We start from the raw sequence: 21,939 nt of genomic DNA, 5'->3' as shown, positions 1-21,939 counted from the left end.
CCCTGCCGCGCCTTCCCAGACGAACCCGGGATTGGCAGAGCCCGGGCGGTGGGTGATATTTGGAGCAAGGCCCCCACCCCCGCCCACAGGGACCACGCCCTATGCTGCTTCCCGGAGCTGGTGGTACCGCAGGGATCGGTTCTGGTCCCCTACGCAGCCAGATGGGGGAGGAGCTGTGTGAATTGCCCCCTTTGCTTGCAGTCCCCTGACTGGCCTCGGGAGGCACCTGGCCCCTGCCGCAAGGAGTCTAGGTGCCCAAGAAGACGCTCAGCGTGCAGGGCCCAAGTGGGCGGCGAGGAGGGGCGGTCCTCTGAAAGTGCGTCCGGAGGGACTCGGGTTACTACTCGGCTTGTTTACTTGATGGCTGCCTTGGCAATGGCCTCTGCCTGCTTGGCCCCCTGAGCTCCTATCCCAGTACCCACAAACTTCTCTTGTAGCACCTCAGCATTCGCATCCCTTCACAGCCCGGTTACAGAAGAGTCTGTGCCCGGTCTACGTCCTCAGCCCTCTCCCTACTCCCCTCCGTAACCCCCAGCTCCACTATGTCCCCAGCCTCCTTATGGTCCCAATCCCTAGCCCTGCACCACAGACCTGAACCCCACCCCCCGAAATGTGGAAGGCCAGCAGACTTAAGGAACATCTGTCTGCATCCAGGCAATTGCATCAGGAGATTCTCAGGATTCTTCCTCCCCTAGAGTTCTGTGGCCAGCTGCCCTGCAGCCTTTCAGGAACTGGGTGGCCAGAGAGACACCTTCTGGTGTAGGAGGAGAATGCATCTGAAAAAGGCAACTCTCTGCCACGCCCACACAACTCACCCAGTCATCACCATACAGGGCACTCCTGCCGAAAACGCAGGCTCAAGCCGGGTTCTGTCCCGGTGACATTCCCCTGCTGAAGCCTTAGGGTTGACTGCGGAGGGGTGGCAATTCTAAGAGCCTCGGTAGCTAACTTAGCCCAAAGAAGACGCTGTTCAGGGGGAGCGGGGCGAGCCGAGATGGAATTCGAGCGATGGAATGGGGCGTCGGAATTAGAACAGGAGTGGATAGGACCCAGCGGGCTCCAGACCTGGTAAAGAACTGCTGCCCTGGGCGCCCACCAGAGGTGAGGGAAAGGAGTGATTGGCGACCCCACCAACCAATAGGAACCTGGAGCTGCCCGGGCCAGCCCTATTCCGGCAGCCCCAGCGAAGCGTGGGCGGAGTTCCCGGTCTCTCGCAGTGGCTGAGTCCCGGGGACCGTGAAGCCGGCGGCCACCGCACAAGTAAACAGGTGAGGGGACTGAATTTGATGGGGAGGGGTCCAAGGAGAGACGACCTGGGGTTGGGGTGCTGCGTTCTGGGTCCCAGAGCTGCTCTAAGGGACATGGCCCTGGGTTTTGTGCAGGATGTTGCGGGAACCTCACCAGCAGATCCTCCTACCAAGTATGGAAGAGGCTCGCCCAACCTCTTTAGACCGGGAGCGGGGTCGGGAAAATGTTTGAGAGCCTCAGCCGCAGATCTCTAAGGCCCTGGAGTCTTGGGCTGGAGGCCCAACCTCCAGGGCTGGCCGCAGGTACAGGAGAGGTGGTGCAGTGAACTGCTCTGACCCTTCATTATCTCACACCGTTAGAAGCTTCAAGTCCCTCAATAATCCCAACCTCTAGTGAGGACTGGGGACGGGAGTAGATGACTCAGCTGAGAGCAGGAATGAGAGGTGCACGACAGGGTCCCTCCCACCTGCCTTGTGTAAAGTCCGGGAAAGCCCGTGATGGTCTCTGGCCTGGAGTAGGAGAGGTGGAGGAGTCTAAGGATACCCACACGGTGGTGGGATATGTGTGTGTGAACGTTCTGAGGGGCAGTAGGGGCAGCATTTACATCCCCTCCCATCCCTGCCCAGGCCTGGAGTCACACTTCCAACACTTCCAAGAGGCAGCGCAAGGAAGGGCTCCTGGTTGCTGACACCCCAGACCCGCATAGCAGCCTCATGGAGCTCAGAGCACTCAGGACTGGCCTCTCTGGGGCTAGCAGGTTCTTCCTGAACCTTTAAGGGCGCCAACCCAGCCCAGGCGCCATGGCGCACGGTTTCCCAGTGGGCTTTGACCCATTGGGCCTAGGAGACCTGAGCTCTGGCTCTCTGAGCTCCCTCTCCTCCCGAGGCCACCTGGGCAGCGACTCCGGCTCCACCGCAACGCGATACCTGCTAAGGAAGCAGCGGCGGCTGCTGAATGGGCCCCCCCGCGGAATACGAGCCTCATCGCCCATGGGCCGTGTCATCCTCATCAACTCCCCCATCGAAGGTGGGGGTGGGGCCAGCCACTGGCCTGGGAAGAGGAGGGTGGGAGTGGAGGACAGTGGGAGGAGGAGGAGGCAGAGCCAATACAGGTGGGGGAACTCAAGAGATGGTAGTGTAGGGAACTGGGGAGAGGGGCCTCTGGGAACCCATACACTCTTCTTCACCTACCCTTGCCTCTCCTCCAGGGCAATCCTTTAGGGCTGCACCATTGTAGAAGAGTTAAAGGTGATAGATACCCACACCACAGGAGGGAAGGCATGTGTGTTCTATGCTAGTTCTATGCAAGTGAGCAAGGCAGAGTACTGAACTGGCCTCTTCCTCTCATAGACTCTACAAATTGATTTGTATGTGCCTTTGAGAGGGGCAGGATGGAGGAGGACATCCTCCATCAACCAGTCCATTGTGCCACCAGCTCTGTGTTGGGCTTTAAGGAGTCAGTGTCCAGGTGGGTAGACAGAATAAAGGTTTCAGGTGCAGAAGGAGGGGAATAAAGGTAGAGCAACAAATGTTCAGAAGAGTGGGGAGAACAGGAGAGTCAAAGGTGAGGGAGGGGGAAGACCTAAACTTATGTAGCTGCTTCATGTTGCTTCCTGGCACACTGATTCTAGGCCAGCCCTGGGGAGGTCTTGCAGGCTATTTATAGAGAATAGGACGCATTCTTCACTTTCCTTAAGTTTACTGGGTAGTAATACTTAGAGCAACAAGAATAGCTGATGGTGGGATGAAGCTATCACCAGTTAAAGTTGAAAGTGGAAAGCGTGGAGCTTGGTGGGGTGGGCACTTAGGAGACAGCCTGGCTGTAGTGACAGATGTGAGGTAACAAAGAGCTGGTAAGACAGGACCTTGGATGTCAGGAATGGAGCAGGGGCCCCCTGGGCCTGGGCTTTCTGTGGGCAGGATGAGATAAATATCTCCAGCTCCTCTCTTCTTTCTAGCCAGCAGAGTGCCTCTGGCTGGGTCCCAGACTGGACTTTTCAGGTCCTGCTCCTCCCCTCTGACCCAGCCAGGCAGCTTTGTTCCCCTCCCTGGGCCACTGAGGCAGGGGTGAAGTGTGTTGCTCAGGCTCACCCCAGTCACCCACCACTCTGAGCCTCCCCCTCAGCTGAGCAGCAGGGCACTGCTCAGGGTCACCACAGTCATTCTGGTCAGGGAGCAGAAGTCCCCAGAGCAGCTAGAAGACATGAGGGGGCAGGCAGGCACTGGGACACTGCACGTGTGAGTTCTATTCTATTGAAAGAACTATGCTGTACCCCCACCAACACTCTTTCCCCACCCTGCCATGTGTGATGCAAAGACTATACTATCTCTCTAAAGATGCTCTTCTAGAAGCTCTATGATTTTTTTCTCCTTCTGCCTCACCCTAATGTCACCATCCAGCCACAAGAGCAACATCTCCTAATAATTGAAGGACTAGGACTGGGTCATTGTTCTGACCACCTGGCCCCCATCCTGCCTGGGGCAGGAGCCCCTGAGCTCAGAATCCTCCCCTCTGCCCGAGCACAGACATCATCCAACTCCCCTAGCCTGGAACCCCTGCCCCATGTTGTTACTGAGACCACTCCAGGGGAATAAAGTAGCTGGTAAGGGAGAAACAGTGAGAAGGACATTGCCACCCATATCAGCCCCACAAGGTCCCACCAGCTCCTTAAACTCAACTGGTCCCAGAGAAAATTTATTATCTTTGATTCAAACCAGCCCTTTTTCCTCACTTTGCTAGTTCATTAATTCATTCCTTTATTCTTTCATTTATTCAAAAAATACTTTAGGCTCAGTGCCCATAGCTAAGTGGTTAGGGCGCCAGCCACATACACCGGGGCTGGCGAGCTTGAACCCCGCCTGGGCCTGCTAAAAACAACAATGACAACTACAACAAAAAAATAGCTGGGCGTTGTGGCGGTACCTGTGGTCCCAGCTACTTGGGAGGCTGAGGCAAGAGAATTATTTAAGTCCAAGAGTTTGAGGTTGCTGTGAGCTGTGATGACATGGCACTCTACTGAGGGCAAGGTAGTGAGACTTTGTCTAAATAAATAAATAATACTTATAAAAAATACTTACTAAATACCAAGTACTGCACTCTATCCAGGGTGACAGAGTACAAGTCTGTCTCAAAAAAATAAATAAATAAAAAAAACATATCCCATACAACATACAGGGGATCTACTGGTGGGAGAGAATCACTAAGTCCCCCCATGATGGAGCACACAACTAGTGAGAGGAGGCAAAATAAATAATGCACAAAGAAGCAAATAATGACAAGGGATGGGAAGAATCTGAAGGAAATAATTTGGATAATATGACAGAATAGTGGTTCTCAAACCTTAGGTGTGTCAAAATTACCTGGACAGCCTGTTTTGCTGGCTCACTCCCAGAGTTTCTGACTCAGTGGATCTGTGGTAAAGTGCAAGAATTCACATTTTTTTTTTTTGAGGAGGGGGCAGTTTTTCTCACCACCCACCACCTCTGTATATGGGGCCAGCACCCTACTCCTTTCACCCACAGGCGCCACCCGTTAACTTCTATTCTTTTTCTTTTTTGTAGAAACAGAGTTTCACTTTATTGCCCTCGGTAGAGTGCCGTGGCATCACACAGCTCACAGCAACCTCCAACTCCTGGGTCTAGGCGACTCTCCTGCCTCAGCCTCCCGAGCAGCTGGGACTACAGGCGCCCGCCACAACGCCCAGCTATTTTTTTGTTGCAGTTTGGCCGGGGCTGGGTTTGAACCTGCCACCCTCGGTATATGGGGCCGGCGCCCTGCTCACTGAGCCACAGGCGCCGCCCAAGAATTCACATTTTTAACGAGTTCTCAGGTGCTGCTGGTTGGGGCAACCATGCTTTGAGAGCCACTATAATAGGGACTTACTGGGAGGAGTAGGGGACCCCAAGAAGTTTCTCTGAGAAAGTGGTGTCTAAGCCAGGAGGGGAGTGAGGGAAGGAACTGGCCTTACAGAGGTCTGTCTGAGCCAGAGGACTGCAGGCAGAGGAGACATGGAAAGCATGTGACCTACATGGGGAACAAGAAGGAGGTCAGGGTGGCCAAAACTCAGTGATGGAGCAGACAGTAACCAGAGGCGAGGGTAGAGGGGTGGGCAGAGAGCCCACAGAGGGCCCCACAGGGCATGGCGAGGGATTTGCAGTTCCTCTAGGAGCAGGAGCAGGTGTGGAAATTTTTAGTTAGGAGAAAGATATGACCTAATATGAAAGCTGCTCTGGCTGCTGCATAGAGTCAATAAAGGGCTAAGAACAGAAAGTGGGAGATAATTAGGGGGCTGCTGGGAGTGCTTAGGGACAGGAGCTGGGGCCAGGGCTGGACCAGTGAAGGTAGAGAAGGTACCATCCTTGCAGGATCTGAGCTCCTGGGATCAAAACCTCAGACTGGGCATCCCCCTGGTGCAGTGCCCTGGGGAGGCCACAGGGAGGGCCTGAGGGGAAAGAGGATTGGGGGTGAGAGAGCAAAAGACTCCTTGGCTGAGACTGGAAAGGTCCTGATATCTGTGTAAATATAATCAGCTGGGGAATTCCAGTCTCCCTCAAGTCTTCCTGCCCCTGCCCACGGGCTGCCCTTGGGGATTTCTTTCTGAGCTACCCTGGTCATGCACTGTAACCTGATTTCTCAAACTGAAGTGTGGTGTGGTGTGGTGTGGTGTGGTGTGGTGTGGTGTGGTGTGGTGTGTGTGTGGTGTGTGATTTCTCCTTTTCAAATACCTCTAGAGTAACCCTTGCCCAAGAAGAAATCTCAACTTTTCACCTGGGACCCCACTTACCCTTCTGGTCTCCTTTTTTTCTCTTCAAGGGCCCACAGCTGAGACTGGCTCGCTCCATCCCCTCATGAGTGCCCTTCCTATCCCCTTCACCTGTCCAAATCCCACCTATCTCAGTAGAAACCTTCTGGGCAGCTGTAGTCCCTGGGCACCCCTTCCCCCTGACTTTCCCCAAGACTGATGGAGAGGGCTGCTCCCCGCCCTGGGCACATACTTCAGGCTGATATTGTTTGGGTTTCTCTCCCAATATAGCCAGGTCATTCCTAGAGCTCTTTTTTCCTGAATCACAGAGGCTGAGAGATGGGGCCTCCGGGATCCTTCCATAACATCCCAGACCTGGTCTCACCTTGTATGCCTCTAAATATGGGAAGCTCATTATCCCCAAAACCCATTCCACTGTCTGATAGCTGAATGTTTTTTGTTTTGGGGGGGGTGGGTTTGAGACAGAGCCTCAAGCTGTCACCCTGGGTTGAGTGCTGTGGCATTATAGCTCACAACAACCTCCAGCTCCTGAGCTCAAGTGAGTCTCCGCCTCCGCCTGCCAAGTAGCTGGGACTACAGGCGCCTGCTACAATGCCCGGCTATTTTTTTTTTTGGTTGCAGGCGTCATTGTTGTTTGGCGGGCCCAGGCTGGATTCGAACCTACCAGCTCAGGTGTATGTGGCTGACGCCTTAGCCGCTCGAGCCACAGGCGCCGAGCCAATAGCTGAATGTTTTATAAAGTTTTTCTTTACAAAATCGTCCTCTGACTAATTCCGCTATATGGGCTTGCTTCTGCCTTCTGGGTTACATAGACAAAAACATCTAATGCCTTCCATAGGATAGCTGTATGACTATTTGAAGTTAGCGTTAATATACTCATTTCTGCTACCAGCTGCAAAGCACAGGCTCCCTCACAGAACAGAATCTTGAACTTTGTTTTCTGTTCATCTGACAGATGGACAGAATTTTCAGGAATTTGGCTTACTACAGGCCTGTGGGCATGTGAAGCTTTGTAAGCATTGACACACATGTACTCCCATGTTAGGAACCCTGTCCTGCTGTTCTCACTGTTCCTACGCTCTCTCACATGGTCTCAAAATTACCTACAGGGGACTTAGAAATTAGCATCTGATCCATTTAGGGTCCCCAGTGCTTGCGTGGCTGTGCCCAGCAACTCACACTGTGCAGGCCGCAAGTTGGGGAACCTAGGGACCTTCTGTGCCAGAATGAACATGGGGTCGTGTCTATGTCCCCATCCCCACAGCTAACAGTGATGAAAGTGACATCATCCATGCGGTCCGGGTGGAGAAGAGTCCAGCAGGGAGGCTGGGTTTCAGCGTGCGCGGGGGCTCGGAGCATGGCCTGGGTATCTTTGTCAGCAAAGTGGAGGAGGGGAGCAGTGCAGGTGAGTAGGGTTCCTGGGGTGAGATCCTGGCTTGGGATGTGACACCTCATGGAGGGGCAAAGGGAGCTGCTGTCAGGCATGGGGGAAAGAATCTTCAGCTCTGGAGGGCATAATGGGGAGACAGGACCCACCTTCAGGGCAGAGGAGATTAAGGGACAGATCCTTGGGCTAATAGGGCATTCAACCTTGCTCTGAGGAATCCCCACCCTGATTGAGGAAGCTCAGTTTACCCCAGGGATCCCAGTCTGATGGGAAATGCTCAACTCCACCCTGGGGACCCTTCTCCCAAGTGCCCCAAACCAGCCAGCCCCATCCCCTGGTACAGAGCGGGCTGGCCTGTGCGTGGGGGACAAGATCACAGAGGTGAACGGGCTGAGCCTGGAGAGCACCACCATGGGCAGTGCTGTGAAGGTGCTGACGGGCAGCAGCCGCCTGCACATGATGGTGCGGCGCATGGGCCGTGTGCCCGGCATCAAGTTCTCCAAAGAGAAGACCACGTGGTGAGCAGCACCTGCCCTGCCCCCACCCTGGCCTTGCCCCAGCTCACCCAGCACCACCACCACCTAAAATCCATTGGCAGGAGTGGCTTCTGCTCTTCCTGCCCACTGGGCACTGGAAACATGGGGAACCTAAGGCCTGATCTCAATATGAGAAGCATCTCTCTCCAGCACCCCCCATACCAGTGGCCCTGCCCCTGTGGCTGCTGCTGTGAAACCTGGGGACAATAATAGCACATCCCCATGAGGGTGCTATAAGGATTAGAAATGGGCCTGACACCTTCAGTGGCTCAATACAAAGGCGATTGGGATGGTTCCCCAAGTTTGATAACTTGGGGAAATCTATGTCCTGCTAAGGGCCCAGGCCTGGGCAGTCCCCCAAAGCCAACCCCCCTTTCCTGTGCAGTTATCAGGGCTGGGAGGCCAGGTGGGCTGATAGTGGATGAGGACCCAGCTGAGGCCCCTTGCTGTTGCCCCAGGGTGGATGTGGTGAATCGGAGGCTGGTGGTGGAGAAGTGTGGTTCAACGCCATCTGACAGTGGCTCAGAGGACGGTGTGCGGCGCATCGTCCACCTGTACACAACCTCTGACGACTTCTGCCTGGGCTTCAACATCCGTGGGGGCAAGGAGTTTGGCCTGGGCATCTATGTGTCCAAGTGAGGGCTGGTGCAGGAAGTGAAACAGGGTAGGGCTGGGACCGGGGGAAGGTAAGCAAGTGAGGTCTAGCTAGCTACCTGTCCAAATGAGGGCCTCAGTCAGGGGGTCACCAGGAGGAGGGTCCAGGATCTTAACTGGGGCATCCCTGCATCTAAGTGAAGGGTCTGGAATGAGGGATTAGGAGGGTAGGCCAGAAGCCTAGACTGATGCCTGTCTGCCCCCAGAGTGGACCATGGTGGGCTGGCTGAGGAGAATGGCATCAAGGTGGGAGACCAGGTCCTAGCTGCCAATGGTGTCAGGTTTGATGACATCAGCCACAGCCAGGCCGTGGAGGTGCTGAAGGGCCAAACACACATCATGTTGACCATCAAGGTAAGCAGAAAAGTGGGAGTCAGGGAGAGGTCAGTACAAAGGAAGGTTTCCCCAGATTACCCTGGTACCCCTAGGTGTGGTCATTGCTCTGCAATATATGGTATTTCCACAGCTACATGGAATATAGGGCAGGTGTGGTTCCCATCTCTATTTTGCAGAAGAAACTGAGGCTCAGAGAAGCAAAGTAGCTCATGAACCAGTCAGTTACTCAGCTGGTCAGTAGCCAGGCCTGGTTCCAGTGCTGCTTCATGATTGCTAGAGCAGTGCCCCTTCTTATGAATGGCAGATGCCTGGGGTTGAAAGGAGCAAATGCCCTGCCCAGAAGGGTGGGCTGATAGCTGTGGCTTTGGGCAGGACTTGTGTGGTGGGCAGCTCCGTGCACAGGGCAAGCAGGGCTGGGCTAGGGCCAGAGATTAGATTTCAGGAGAGGCAGCTGGATTCATTATTCATGTGGGTCTCACCCTTGCCTGAGCCTTCTCACACTGGCTCCTCAAGGAGGTGATGCTTCACTTTCCCCAGGGTCCAATCCTAGCTGCTATTCTACCCTTCTCCTTCCCCAAGCCTTCACTCATCTGTTTGGTGCCTCCTCAGCCAACCCACCTCCTCATTTCCCACATCTCATTTCTCCCTTTCCTTCCTCTCAGATTATCCCAACACCCTTCTCATTCCCACTCTGCCCACCATTAACTCATTCAGTAATATTTCTGAGCACCTCCTATATGCCGGCCACTACGCCAGGTACTGGGGCTCTAACAGTGAACAGGACAGATAAGTGGGGAGACAAACTCAGTGCTTACAGATTGTGACAGGTGCTATGAGGAAAGTAATTTAGAGACAGGATGGAGTGATTTAGGAAGGCCCCCTGTAGCTCAGGGGATCAGGGCAGGCCTCTCTGTGGAGGTGACATAGAAAGGGCAGAAAGAAGCTAGCCACATGATGAGCCGAGGGAGGAGAATCCAGGCCAAGGGAACAGCAAGTGCAAAGGCCCTGAGGTACAAAAGGAACTTGGCATGTTCAGAAATAAAGTGGCCCAGCTCAGTGCCTATAGCTTAGCGGTTAGGGCACCAATCACGTACAGTGGAGGTGGTGGCTTCAAATCCAGCCCAGGCCTGCCAAACAACAATGACCAAAAAATAGCTGGGCATTGTGGCAGGCACCTGTAGTCCCAGCTACTTGGGAGGATGAGGCAAGAGAAACACTTAAGCCCAAGAGTTTGAGGTTGCTGTGAGCTGTGATGCCACAGCACTCTACCCAGGGTGACAGCTTAAGACTGTCTCCAAAAAAAAAAAAAAAGAGAGAGAGGGCGGCACCTGTGGCTCAAGGAGTAGGGCGCCGGTCCCATATACCGGAGGTGGCGAGTTCAAACCCAGCCCTGGCCAAAAACCAAAAAAAAATCAAATCTAAAAAAGAAAAAAGAGAGAGAGAGAGAGAAAAGAAATAAAGTGGCCCGGGCGGCACCTGTGGCTCAGTCAGTAAGGCGCCAGCCCCATATACCGAGGGTGGCGGGTTCAAACCCGGCCCCGGCCGAACTGCAACAAAAAAATAGCCGGGCGTTGTGGCGGACGCCTGTAGTCCCAGCTACTCGGGAGCCTGAGGCAGGAGAATCGCTTAAGCCCAGGAGTTGGAGGTTGCTGTGAGCTGTGTGACGCCATGGCACTCTACTGAGGGCCATAAAGTGAAACTCTGTCTCTACAAAAAAAAAAAAAAAAAGAAAAGAAAAGAAATAAAGTGGCCCATGAGGTTAGAATATAATGAACTTAGGAGAGAAATGGGGTCGAAAGTGTACTCCTGTCCCATCACCCCCCATTCTCACTTTCTCCTAATCCTTTCTCACCACTCCCCATGCCCTCTTACGCCCACTGTGCTCTTCCCAGGAAACTGGACGTTATCCTGCCTACAAGGAGATGGTTTCTGAGTACTGCTGGTTGGACCGATGTAAGTGGCTTAGGTCCCCAAGGTTGGAGGGAAAGGGCTGAGGCCCAAGGCTGGGGTTAGGTTCTCTGAAAAAGAAAAGAGGGGAACCAAAATCCCTCAGGACCTTCATATTGCCCAGAGCTATTTCTGGGCTCCCATCTAAGAAGCTGTAGATTCAGTTCCAGACTTTTCCTAGGGTATGGAGTCCTAATATGTGAATTGAAAAGTGATTGCAGAGCAGCTGGTTCCCCAGACCGTGTGGTTCCAACCTTGGTGCTGCCTGACTAATGTTCATTCTTACACCCCAAGCCCAGGGGTGGTCTACAAGCTGGGCAGGGCCCTGAAGCAAACTGGCAGACCCCTGAGATGCCCCTGTATTCCCACTCCCTACAGTGAGCAACGGGATGTTGCAGCAGCTCTCCCCAGCCTCTGAGAGCAGCTCCAGTGTCTCCTCGTATGCCTCCAGTGCCCCCTATAGCTCAGGCTCCCTGCCCTCGGACCGCATGGACGTCTGCCTGGGGCCTGAGGAGCCAGGCAGCCAGGGTCCAGGCTGGGGACGGGCGGACACAGCCATGCAGACGGAGCCTGATGCGGGGGCCCACGTGGAGACCTGGTGCAGTGTGCGGCCCACAGTCATCCTCAGGGACACAGCCATCCGTTCTGACGGCCCCCCAACTGCCCCCCGCCTTGACTCTGCACTCTCTGAGTCCCCCAAGACTGCTTTGTTATTGGCCCTCAGCCGACCCAGGCCCCCCATCACACGCTCCCAGAGCCACCTGACCTTGTGGGGTACGTGGGGGATGGGTGACTGCTACTCTCTCCACAGTCGCCTGGTCCCAAACCTGCCCCACTCTCTGCTCCAGGCCTTGACTCAGCCCCAGAATAGACTCAGAACCTGATCTGGGCTCCATTTTTAATTAGTCCTGGGCCCCAAACCAGCCCTAACCCCAGGCCCTCCGTCCTGGAGTTCCTAGGCCTATTCTCTCTCTCTCTCTCTCTCTCTCTGTCTCTCTCTCACACACACACACGCCTATTCTCTATCTTTCTCTCTCTCTCTCTCTCTCTCTCTCTCTCTCTCTCTCACACACACACACACACACACACACACACACACACACACGTAGGCATGCCCTCCTCTAGCTGGCCCTCAATGAAGATTCCTTACATAGCTTCAGCTGTGGAGTAGAGGGAGGGGGTTGGAAAGTTGGAAGAAGAGCCCCCTCCCATACCCTCCCACCCCACACTGCTGCAGATCCTGTCTGCCCCCTCCTCTCCCTTCTCTCTGCCCCTCCCCACACCCCTGGCCCTGTCCTTCCCTTCTGCCCACCCCTCCAGCCCCCCGGGTGCTCCCTCGTGTCTGCAGAAGAGAAGAAGCAGCGGAAGAAGAAGTCAGGGTCCCCTGGGGAGAAGGGTGCCCTGCAGCGCTCCAAGACGCTGATGAACCTCTTCTTCAAGGGAGGGCGGCAGGGGCAGCTAGCAGGGGACGGACACAGAGAGGCCTGGACACTGGAAAGTGGGAGCCCAGCCAAAGTCCGCCCTCGCCTGGACATGGAGAAAGGTGAGTGCTGGATTGATCAGACAGGAGGGCAAGGTGTAGTCCGCTGGCCATGGCGCCCACCAATTCTGGATTGAGACTCCATATTGCCTCTCCCCATCTAGGAGTCACCATCACCACTCAACCCCTGTGAGCCTTAGTTTGGAATAAGAGTAGTGAGGAATAAGTGCATGTATGTAAATCGCTTAGAATGCTGTCTGGCACAGAGAAGGTGTACAGGAAATGTGGTCATTATAGTATTGTTCCTGCTTCATCTCCCCCATTTTATAGAAGGGGAAACTGTTAGAGTCATAGCACGGTAAGGAAGTGGGAGAGCTCGGATCACAGACTGTGCTCGTGGTGACGGTGGTAGTGGCACAGCACACTTTTCCTTGAGTATTTGGCTTCACCTCCCCTGACCAGAGCTCCACTGGCCCAACCTAGTTCTAGAAGCATCCTTGAGCAACGCCATTTCTAGATCAGGACCCAGGCTGACCCACACCAGGGGCTCCCCAAGGAGAATCACAAGAGGCTCTGTCCTCTCTCTGGTGAGTTTCAGAGACTAGACCAAGAGTTGCTGAGTTAAATAAGACTCTTGGAGTTGCATGTGACGAAAACTCAACTCCATGTAGCTTTAAAAAGCACTTCTTAGGCGGTGCCTGTGGCTCAGTTAGTAGGGTGCTGGCCCGATAAACTGAGGGTGGCTGGTTCAAACCTGGCCCCTGCCAAACTGCAACAAAAAAATAGTTGGGCATTGTGGCAGGTGCCTGTAGTCCCAGCTACTCCTGAGGCTGAGGCAAGAGAGTCGCTTAAGCCCAAGAGCTGGAGGTTGCTATGAGCTGTGACGCCACAGCACTCTACCGAGGGTGACAAAGTAAGACTGTTTTGACAAAAAAAAAAAAAAAAGCACTTCTTGGCTCAGCTACAGATTTAAGCTGGGTCCAAAGGTTGGGACAATTATCATCAGATGTCTGTCCCCCTTCCTCTTTCATGTGCATTGGCTTCATGATCATGTGTGCTTTGCCAACTTGGAGGTAAGGTGGCCACTATTGCTTAGCAAGCCTAGGGGAAAAGAGCTTCTCCTTAAACAGCTCCCGCAGAAGTCCTAGGGCGGGCACTCACTGTCCCAGCTGTGATGGAAAGACAGAAGTGCTTTCACTGGCCAAGCCGGGGCAAATTCCCACTCTGGAGTACATGGGCTGAGAATGGGATGGGGGTGTCCCCAGGGAAAAATCAGGATTCTGTTTCTAGAAGGGTAGGGGATATTGGGTGGGCAGATACAACCAGAGGATAAGGGACTGGACGCTGCTCCGCTCTGGAGCCAAATGTTCTGGGCTCTCAAGGTGATGTCTCATGGGAGAGAAAATTCCTTCAAATTCAGGCCGGCCAGCGCTCCTTCCTCAGCCTATCTCTTTATCCACAGCTCCCAGGTCCCTGCTCTCGCCTGGTTTTCTCCTTCCTCTCTGGCTACTCTCTCCTTCAAAGGCTCCTCTTTCCCTTGTCCTCTGAAGGTAGGTGTCCCCCAAGCTTAGTCCTTGAGGTTTTTCCCTCCATATGTTCGCTTCCAATGAATCAGTGTAAGCAGAGCTCAGACTAGACTTTCTCTTGATCCAAGCCTTCACTAAGTCCCCATTGCCTGTGAACCAAGTCCCTAGCCTCAGCATGACCTTCAAGCCCCTCATGGTCAGGCCTCTTGTCCCCCTGTCCCACTTACTTTCAGCCTGAACCCCCCATTCTCACCAGTCCTTTCAAGCCCCATTTTCAGTTTGGGGGCCAGGGCCTGCAGCTGAGCCTCTTTCTTCTTCATGTAGGAGGCATGGGACCTGTGCAGAAGTTTGTCACCTGGAGACTGAAACGTGGTAATTCATCCATTCTTTAGCAAGGCCTGGTTTACAGCAGAGCAGCAGATGGGGGAGAATGTGGGGACCAGCTCAGTGTCTTTGGACTAAACTCGGGAGCCAGCATGGGGAGTCAGGCAGCTAGGGAGATGCATACTGGGGCAGCTAAAGGAATTGGACTGAGTTTACTAGGAAAGAGGGTTGCAGGCAGATATTAGGGTGTATTGGGGGCTTGGGTTGGGAACTCCCAAGGCCAGATTTGGGGGCAGTGAGGGAGCCTGTGCTGAGCAAATGGGGAACAGACTATATCCACAACAGGGTCTGTTCAGGGGGCCCAGAGGGTACTGGGCTAAAACTCCATTAAGGGACAGACTGATACCAGGGTCTGTGTTTAGGGGCTGTGGAGCAGGGGTTGGTGTGCAGGCTGCTATGAAAGACCATGGTAGAGAGCATATGGGCAAGGCTGGGAATCCATCCAGGTGCCTGGGCCTCCTATCTGGCCTGTTCTGGGCTCTGACCTGCTGAGGAAAGCCCCTGCCTTCTGATGGCTGCTGGCTCCTCCTTCACACCCTTTGCTCCTGCCCTGCAGACCGGGAGAGGGGCCAGACCCTGCTCTGTGCCAGGTCCGGGAGCCCCTCTAGCCAGCTGCCCAACATAGATGAGCTGGTACAGGCCTGGGAAAGCCGACGGCCCCTCATTCAGGACCTGGCCCGGCGGCTGCTGACTGATGACGAGGTACTGGCCATCACCCGCCACTGCACCCGGGTAAGCCTTTACCTTTCCTCTGGCCCATGGGGGTCACTCAGTGACCCATCCCTTCATTCATTCAGGCCACTGTCCACTGAACAGTATCTGGGCTTAATGATAGGAAGCCAATGGTCAGGGGGCGCCTGTAGCTCAGTGGTTAGGGTGCCGGCCACATGCTCCAGGGCTGATGGGAATCCTGGCCCAAGCCTGCTAAAAAAAAATAAAAATAAAAATGGCCAGGCATTGTGGCAGACGCCTGTATCCCATCTACAAGGGAGGCTGAAGCAAGAGAATTTGCTTAAGCCCAAGAGTTTGAGGTTGCTGTGACACCACAGCACTCTACTGAGGGCAACATAGTGAGACTCTGTCTCAATTAAAACAAAACAAAATAAAACAAAAAGGAAGCCAATGGTCAGTAAATGCAGAAGTCCTTCCTGTCGTGTACCCCCACACTAAGTGCATAGTCAGGAAGGGACATAGACAATAACTAGAACCTAAGCACCCATAGTGACAAGTCATGTGAAGTGCCATGAAAGAAAAGAGCATGAGAAGATAACCATAAGACACGCGTTAGATGGTGAGGTCTGAGAGGAACTCCTGGATGAGGTGATATTTAAGCTGAGGAGAGAAGAAGCCAGACAGGTGATGAGTAGGGGAAGAGAGTCCCCTTAGTCACCTGCCTGTGCCCTCTGTAAGACCCCAGCTGTCCCTCTATGCCTCTTTCTGCTTCTGGGTCAACCAGTAGAACTGGTCTCATAGCAGGCCACTCCCCTATTACCCTTGGCCTCCACATGCCCCTCAACTCCCCCCTACACTGTTGTTCTCTGTTCCTTCCCCTTTCAACAGAACCACAGGCTCCAAGGTGGGGGGAGAGTCTGATTCGAAGGAGTACCTGGGGCCTCAATGTTGGGAGGCTGTAGAGGTGCAGTTCATTTCCTCTGGGAGGATCGGAAGGTCCTCTCTTATCTCTGAGTCTCAAAAAGCCCAGGTGTGCAGTTCACAAATCTATGTGGTATCATATGGTGGGCTTCCTGTGAGCAACATGCTGTGTGCAAGGGCCAGCTGAGGGAGCTCAGGATGTTGTTTGTGGGTTCCACCAACTCCCACCTTGTTTGGGGGGACAGTTTTGTATGTCTGTGTGGTGTGTACATTGGTGTATCTGTGGGTACCTGGCTTGTATTGACATGACTGCATAATTGTGCCTGTGTGTGAACATGCGTGTGGCTGGCTAGTGCATGAGTGTGCTCGTGCATTGTCACTTGGAGACTGAGACACAGTCATTCACCAATCCCTCTACCAAGGCCTGGCTCGTAGCAGAGCTGAAGTGGGTGCACGTTAGGGGGCAGTTAAGGGGCTTTGGGCTAAGTCAGCAGGTGCACCCTCAGCTCTCAAGCCTCCAGTGAGCCTGCAACTCCAAATATGGCCACTAGGTGGTGCTCTATGTCCGTTTCTTTGGTCCTACCCCCTAACCCCATACCCTGCCCAACTCAGAGCCTCCTCTCACTGTGTCCTCATACACCTACCAGGTGGAGATACCACCCACACTTGGCCCAAGCCACACCCCACTAAGAGATGAGAGTCTGGGATGGAGCCTGGGCCAGTGATTAGTGAAGTTCCCCTAGTTACTCAGATGTGTAGGCCTCAGCCTCAGGCCTCCACTCTCTCCTCCCTGAACCACTTCTCCACAGCTGCCAAATCAGGAATTACACTCTTCCTCTCTGATCACTTTACATTCCCCAACCTACCTAGTGACCCATGTCTTTGGCAAAATAGAGTACTATTATTTTATTAATAGTTAATAAAATATTAAGTTATTAAGTTATTAACTGCTCAACTTCAGGGGGCACCACTCACATAGTAGTTACAACCTGTATAGCCCTACATGGAGGCTCTTCATGGACCCTATGACCAAATTAAACTTCTACTCATTATTCCACACCACCCTTGGAACACTTTCCTCTGTTCCCTGCATGTATCCTTTAAGACTCATTGTAAATACCACCACCTTCATGAAGCCCACTCTGATCCTCCCACCTTCCTCTGAGACTCTCTGCCCCATTGCCAGTGGCTTGGAGTTCACTAGAGTAGATGACTCATCTGCCTCTCATTCTCACTAGAATGAGTTCCTAAAGATCTGAGACAGGGTCTTCATTGTTGTCCCCACTGCCTGGTACAGGGCCTGGCACTTAGTGCTGAATGCAGATTTGTGGACTTTAAATGTGTACGCATATGTAGTTGGTTCTGTGCAATGTGTGTCTCTCACTCCAGACAACAGAGAATGTATTATTGATATATGTAAGTGTGAGTCCCCGTAACTTTATGTGTGGTTTATAGCCACACGTGATTTGTATTTTACTTATTTCCAGATATTTATGAATGACTCCCTCTGACCTCCAGGGCACTGTCTATGCCCTGTAGGAGATGTTCATGTTCTGTGTTATGTGTCCCTGAATCAGTCTCCCCCTAACCACCAGGGGTGGTGTGCTGTCCAAGTAGGGTGGCTTCCAGTGTTCAGGTCTTCTGAATGAGTGGGGTATGGTTGGTGGCATCCAAGCCGTGCCAGGCAGGGCCCCCCCAACCAGGATACTGACTAGAGAGGCTTTCTGTAGAGCTGCCCCTTCCCTATGGCCCCCATTCCAGCCTTGAACAAAGCCTAATTTGTAGGTCTGTGTACAGACATATGCTGGGACAGCCAGGCCTACAGCCTAGTGTTTGGCTCAAATTCCTTCCTTTTGCCTGGGAGGTGGGGGTGGGGAAGAGAGTCTACTCCCTGCACATCCTTTTCCAGTAACAGAGCAGGGAAGAGCCAGACTTCTTAGGTTCCAACCCCTCTTCACAATTCCTTATCTGTGTGGTTTTTAACAAAGTCCTCTTCTCTAAGCCTCAGTTTCCTTATATGTAAAGATGACAATAACTAATAGAATTGCTCAGGGTTGTCACTAAATGAAAGACTATCTGAAAAAGGCTTAGAAGGTGCCTGTCCCCAAGGTGTTGTTGTTGTTGCTCTTTATTACAGATCTGTTACTATTGCAGGTTTCTACCTAGTCACTAATATAAGACCATTCTGTGGACACCCTAGGGGTGGAGTGAACCTTTCCTAAGGCGTGAAAGGCTGGATGGGTCCCAGAGCCCCTCATGCCCTGGCATTTCCCCTCACCCAGCTCACGAAGTCCCCACTGCTATATGACCTGTGATGCCTCTATCTGCAGTATGTGCATGAGGGTGGTGTGGAAGACCTGGTGAGGCCTCTGCTGGCCATTCTGGACAGGCCTGAGAAGCTGCTACTGCTGAGGGATATCAGGTGGGGAAGTGGCTGAGAGGAAGGAGGACTGAGGGCAGGAAAAGGATCCCTGATATCTCCCCCAACCTCCCCAGGGCTGAAGTTTTCCCCAACACCTCCAAAACTGAGCCCTTGCCCACCCTTACCCCCCATCTCTTGTCCTCTCCCAGGAGTGTGGTGGCCCCCACGGACCTGGGCCGCTTTGACAGCATGGTGATGCCCGTGGAGCTAGAGGCTTTTGAGGCCCTCAAGAACAGGGCAGGTCAGTAGCTTGGGTGGGGGGTGGCTTTTGGATCCTGAGCTCATGGGAACGGGGGTGGGATCCCATAGTACAGAGAGTGGCAAAGATTGCCTGAGCCCTTTGAGCCGTGTCCATTAAGGAGCCAGTGTGGGAAACTTGCCTCTGACCTTTGACCTGTTCCTCTTTCCATCTAGTCCGGCCTCCTGTTTTGCGACCAGCTCGGCAGGACACACCACCCAAGCGTCACCTCATCACCCCTGTACCTGGTCAGTCAGAGTTCCACAGCCCAGGGACAGGCACAAGCCTGGGGAAACTGGGGAAGGGAGGATGGGTCTTCCATCCAAGCCTCCATGTGGGGATACATTGTGGGTCCTTGAAGGAAAGCCCAGAACTGTTTCTGCATATCTGCTTACTGCCTATACTAGTACGTAATTGTTGGTTTGAAACCCATTCACTTTTAACATCTAGTCTTGTTCTATGCAATAATCTCTGAGAAATTGGGGTGGCGCCTGTGGTTCAGTCGGTAGGGCGCCGGCCCCATATACTGAGGGTGGTGGGTTCAAGCCCGGCCCCGGCCAAACTGCAACCAAAAAATAGCTGGGCGTTGTGGCGGGAGGCTGAGGCAAGAGAATCGCTTAGGCTTAGGAGTTGGAGGTTGCTGTGAGCTGTGCGAGGCCACGGCACTCTACCGAGGGCCATAAAGTGAGACTCTGTCTCTACAAAAAAAAAAAATAATAATAATCTCTGAGAAATTACCAGATTGATGTGCTAATCATATTTTTTTCTTAGACACATTAAAATAGAACTGTAACTAATACAATAGAAAAGTATTAACATGCCATTATAATAAAACGTACTTGTTCACCTGCCCCAGTGGCCAATGTCCCCACTGCAGTAGGGCCTGAGAAAACCCAGTCCTGGTTGGCATAGACCCTACACAGATAGGCAGGGCCTGGGGGCTGGAAAGGTACTCTGAGCAGAGGGGCAGGCAGGGACAACCTAACTTGCCCCTCTTCCCCAGACAGCCGTGGAGGCTTCTACCTGCTGCCCGTGAACGACTTCTCAGAGAAGGAAGATGCTGGAGAGCTAAGGGAGCGGCTGGGGGGCCTCAAGGTCTCCCTGAGTGCCCCTGCACACTGCCACTCTCATAAAGGAATACTCCCTCTCCAAGATGTGCCAGTAGATGCCTTTGCCCCCTGCCGAAGCGCCAGCACACCCCCTCCCCAGCCACCCCCCGTGGCTGCCTGGCCTCTGAAGCCTAACTGGCTGCTGACAGAACCCCTGAGCCGAGAGGATCTGGGGCAGAGCCAGAGCCAGAGCCGGGCCCAGAGCCGCAGCTGCAGCCGCAGCCGCAGCCGGGGTCGAGGCAAGTCTCCTGCACGCAGGCGCTCCCCATCTCCAGCACCTATCCCCACTGCCAGTATGGCCAATAGGCGCTACCATAAGCCCCGGAAGGCTAGGCCCGCTCTGCCACCACCTCCGGATGGTCAGGCAGCCAAGGCAGGGAGCAGGCAAGGGCCCTCAGAGAATGGAACTGGCCAGACAGTAGAGGAGGCAGCCACGCAGGCCCCCAGTGGAGAGGTGAGGACGGTCACATTGTCCAAGATGAAGCAGTCCTTGGGTGAGTCCAGGTGTGACAGGAGCTGGTGGGAGGGACTGTAGGATTTGGGTGAGGTTGGTCAGCTTGGTTTGGGGGTATGTTAAGGGGCCTGGGCCTAGGAAGAGAATCTGGGGTATTGGAGTATAGATGGGGGTATCTAGATTTGAGGGGGTTGGGATCTAAAGGATTACAGTGAAATTCGAGTAATAGCAGAACCTGGGGGTTTAGGGTTGGGAGCCTAAAGGATTACAGTGAAATTCGAGTAATAGCAGAACCTGGGGGTTTAGGGTTGGGGGCCTTGGATTTTGGGATGGCATCCTATGTTTGTCCAGGAGCTTGCATTCTGGGGTGTGGCTACACTTTCAACAGTTTCTTACCCTGACTAGGCATCAGCATTTCTGGAGGCATTGAGTCCAAGGTGCAGCCCATGGTGAAGATAGAGAAGATCTTCCCCGGGGGTGCTGCCTTCCTCAGTGGGGCCCTGCAGGTGGGTGAGGAGCACCTAGGCCTACTCCCTGATGGAGTCTGGCGGGAGGTGGGGCTGGTACATGCTTACCTGCCAGTCAGACATGTTTAGACCAGGCTGTGGGAGTAGGCCTAGGGTTAGGAGGGTCAGACCAGCAGGATGAGCAGGCCTAAGGAAAAATCTGTCCCCTCATGCTAGCCTGAGCCTGAGGCCAGCCCATCCTGTTCCACCCCTGCCCCAAGGGACAAAGGGCCCTTGTCTGTGCCCCACCCTGCCCCCAACGGCTCAAGGCACAAAAGTCCCATTGTCCATCCCCTCCACTCAGATGGGGGAGGTGTGTCCTAGCTGGTGGAGGTGAGAGGATACTGCCATCAGGTGGGGTGATGGGGTGCCATGACATGAGGGAGGGAGGGCCGTGATTCTCCCATCCCATCCTAGGCTGGCTTTGAGCTTGTGGCAGTAGATGGAGAGAGTCTGGAGCAGGTGACCCACCAGCGAGCAGTGGATACCATCCGACAGGCTTATCGAAACAAGGCTCGGGAGCCCATGGAGCTCGTGGTCAGGGTCCCCAGGTCCAGCCCACTACACTCCTCCTTTGACTCATCAGTACTCCCTGAGCAGCACCTTTCTGCTGATGGTTCCACTGCCCACCAAGCTCTCAATGCTACTGTAGATCCTGCCCCCTGGCTCCCAGAACCTCCCACCAATACCTAGCCCCCTGTCACAGATACTGGCCTCCTCCAGCCAACTCCCAGCTCCATCCCGTCTCCAGCTCTCCAGATCCCTGATACTTACTCTGCCTATATTCTCTCCACTTATCCCATGACCCTTTCCACTAACCTCAGACTCTCACTGACCCCTGCATCCTGCTCTTTCCAGGGCCTCTCCTGCTAACTTTCTCAGGATACAAGAATCTCCCACTCCTGCTTGCCCTGCTCAGTCCCAGCTCCACTCTGGCAGCTCTCATCTTCCCACTTCCCTCTTCAGGTATCACTAAGGCTCTGCTTTAAACTCTAAGGACAAGGTGCTAGGGGGCAGCCTGTTACCCACACTCACTGTTCCCCAGCCTTCCAAGACAGGAAAGGGGCTGAGAAACCCAAAGTCTGGAGTCTGGACTTGGACACTTTCTCACGATGCCTCTTTGATTTCCCCCCTAACATTGAGGGACATGGACTCCCAGGGCCCTCAAGGGGTCAATGTACACAGACATCCCCCAGTCCCAAGCAGCATTCTGTGCAAGGGACAGGGATGAAAGACTACTCATTCTCTTCAACTCTAAGAGACTGTTTCATGTTGGAGTCCACTAGGACCTCAGATTTTCCACTTTCTACATATTTCTCTCCCCCACCACTCCTTCTGCCCATTAAGAGCTCTAGGA

General features: G+C 53.8%; 1 protein-coding gene across 4 annotated transcripts; it reads left to right on the top strand.

Annotated features, from left to right (window-relative positions):
- The first annotated feature begins 1,122 nt into the window (after nt 1-1,122).
- PDZD7 (PDZ domain containing 7) lies at nt 1,123-21,888 on the top strand. 4 transcript variants are annotated; one of them, XM_053582958.1, is made up of 17 exons: nt 1,123-1,268; nt 1,875-2,274; nt 7,275-7,415; nt 7,741-7,915; nt 8,392-8,568; nt 8,794-8,941; nt 10,816-10,876; nt 11,249-11,644; nt 12,219-12,413; nt 14,201-14,248; nt 14,817-14,992; nt 18,184-18,275; nt 18,425-18,516; nt 18,690-18,761; nt 19,517-20,116; nt 20,482-20,582; nt 21,000-21,888. In XM_053582958.1, the coding sequence occupies exons 2-17, from the start codon at nt 2,049-2,051 to the stop codon at nt 21,273-21,275; spliced, it is 2,976 nt and encodes a 991-aa protein (XP_053438933.1). In that variant the 5' UTR covers nt 1,123-1,268; nt 1,875-2,048; the 3' UTR covers nt 21,276-21,888. The 4 variants fall into 4 exon arrangements, 3 of the variants coding, with proteins under 3 accessions (XP_053438933.1, XP_053438934.1, XP_053438936.1); XR_008378729.1 differs by lacking the exons at nt 18,184-18,275; nt 18,425-18,516; nt 18,690-18,761; ... (1 more) ...; nt 20,482-20,582; nt 21,000-21,888 and adding an exon at nt 13,813-13,900 and having other exon boundaries at nt 1,140-1,268; nt 14,817-14,885; XM_053582959.1 differs by lacking the exons at nt 18,184-18,275; nt 18,425-18,516; nt 18,690-18,761; ... (1 more) ...; nt 20,482-20,582; nt 21,000-21,888 and adding an exon at nt 13,813-13,900 and having other exon boundaries at nt 1,140-1,268; nt 12,191-12,413; nt 14,817-14,943.
- Nucleotides 21,889-21,939: the final 51 nt, after the last annotated feature.

The sequence above is a fragment of the Nycticebus coucang genome, chromosome 3, assembly GCF_027406575.1.
Source record: "Nycticebus coucang isolate mNycCou1 chromosome 3, mNycCou1.pri, whole genome shotgun sequence".
NCBI classification, from domain to species: domain Eukaryota; kingdom Metazoa; phylum Chordata; class Mammalia; order Primates; family Lorisidae; genus Nycticebus; species Nycticebus coucang.
The sequence above is the reverse complement of the archived record's forward strand: the minus strand, read 5'-3'. Positions and strand labels throughout refer to the sequence as shown.